At 62.3% G+C, this 1,720-nt stretch overlaps 1 protein-coding gene across 1 annotated transcript; it reads left to right on the top strand.

Moving 5' to 3' along the window:
* Positions 1-373: 373 nt before the first annotated feature.
* RNASEK (ribonuclease K) lies at positions 374-1,312 on the top strand. Its single transcript, XM_041401127.1, has 2 exons — positions 374-644; positions 853-1,312. The coding sequence occupies exons 1-2, from the start codon at positions 546-548 to the stop codon at positions 1,147-1,149; spliced, it is 396 nt and encodes a 131-aa protein (XP_041257061.1). The 5' UTR covers positions 374-545; the 3' UTR covers positions 1,150-1,312.
* The last annotated feature ends 408 nt before the right edge of the window (positions 1,313-1,720 follow it).

The raw sequence follows: 1,720 nt of genomic DNA, 5'->3' as shown, positions 1-1,720 counted from the left end.
TTTAGCCCCTTCCCCCCACCCCCCCCCAAGCTGTGAAATGTCACCTCAAAGTGACCTCGAGTGGGGGGGGGGAGGGGAATTTAAAGGGCCAGAGCCCCAATTTTGGAAATTTGACTCTCCCCCGGGGGGGGGACACGGGGACATCCCCCCCGCGTGACGTCACCAGAGGGCGTGGCCACGCAGGGGACACCCAGGGGACACCGAGGACACGCCGAGGACACGCGTGACGCGGGTGGGCGTGGCCAAACAGCGCGGCCACGCCCCCGAAAACACCCAACCGCCAATCAGCTCCCCCCGCGGGTGACAATGGTACCGCCCGAAGGGGCGTGGCTTGCTCGCAAAGGGCGTGGCCACGCGCGAGGGGGCGTGGCCGCGCAGAAAAGGGGCGTGGCCTCATTCTGCTGCGCCGGCTCGGCCCCGCAGCAGCGAAGCGGGGGGGGGAGCGCTTCCCGCTCGCGGAAATCTCCAAAAAAACCCAAAAAAACCCCGAAAAACCCCCAAAAAAAGCGTCGGGAGGGACTCGCCGAGGCCGCCCCCCGCTCGCCATGGTGTCGCTGCTCTGCTGCGGGCCCAAAATGGCCGCCTGTGGGCTCGTCCTCAGCGCCTGGGGCGTCGTGATGCTGGTGAGGGGCCCTGAGGGGCCCTGAGGGTCGGGGGGGACTTTGGGGGGTTCCGGAGGGGTTTTGGGGGGTTCTGAAGGGGTAATAGGGGGTTTGGGGGGACTTTGAGGGGTCCCGGAGTTTGAGGGGGATTTGGGGGGTCCTGGTGGGATTTGGGGGGAATTTGGGGCAATTTTGGGAAGGATTTTGGTGTTTTTGGGAGAGTTCGTGCGGCTTGGGAGAAGAATTTTGAGGAAGATTTCGGAATCTTGGGGGGAATTCAGAGATTTCAGGAGACAATTTGTCAATTTTTGGACGAACCCTCAAACCCGAACCCCCCCAAAAAACCCCAAAAACCCCAAAATTCCTCTTTTTTCCCCCAAAAAAACCGCGGGAATTTCCCTCCCTCAGCGGCCCGGAGCGCATTTACCGCCTGTACGAGCAGGTCAGCTACAATTGCTTCATCGCCGCGGGGCTCTACGCGCTGCTGGGCGGCTTCTCGCTCTGCCAGACCCGCCTCAACAAGCGCAAGGAGTACATGGTGCGCTGAGACCCCAAAACCTCCCTTTTTCACCCCAAAAAAACCCCCCGTTTTTCACCCCAAAAACCGCCCCCCGCGTTCCGCCCGTGTCTTTGGAGGACCAATTTTCACCCGCCCGGAGCGCCGCAGAGAAGCGCGGGTGGGGTTGGGTAATAAAGAGAGTTGTTGTGTATTGATCGCCAGGGGTTTTATTTGGGGGGAAGGGGTTTTTGGGGTGAAAAACGGCGGGTTTGGGGTGAAAAATTGGGAATTTTGCGGGGTTGGAGGGTGAGGAGCAACGAGGCGGCGGAGCGGAGCGGCCGCGGGAGGCGGAAGTGGGCGGGGTTTAAGAGGAGTTAGCCAATGAGGGGAAAGGGGCGGGGCTTCGTGAGGGCGGTACCAGCGAGACGCGCGGGGCAGAGCGTCCCCCTCCCCCCGCCGCCATCATCGAGGAGCCGGAGCGGCGGCGGCGGCGGCCGGAGGGGCCGGGGAGGGCGGCCATGACGTCAGCATCCACTAAAGTGAGGGATTTTGGGCAATTTTGGGCGGATTTGGGAGTTTTTGGGGCTTTTTTTTGGGGGGGGGAATGTGATGAGGGGTG

The sequence above is a fragment of the Onychostruthus taczanowskii genome, unplaced genomic scaffold, assembly GCF_017590055.1.
Source record: "Onychostruthus taczanowskii isolate IOZ18803 unplaced genomic scaffold, ASM1759005v1 scaffold1851, whole genome shotgun sequence".
NCBI lineage: Eukaryota > Metazoa > Chordata > Aves > Passeriformes > Passeridae > Onychostruthus > Onychostruthus taczanowskii.
Note: the sequence above shows the minus strand (reverse complement) of the source record. Positions and strands in the feature narration are given on the sequence as shown.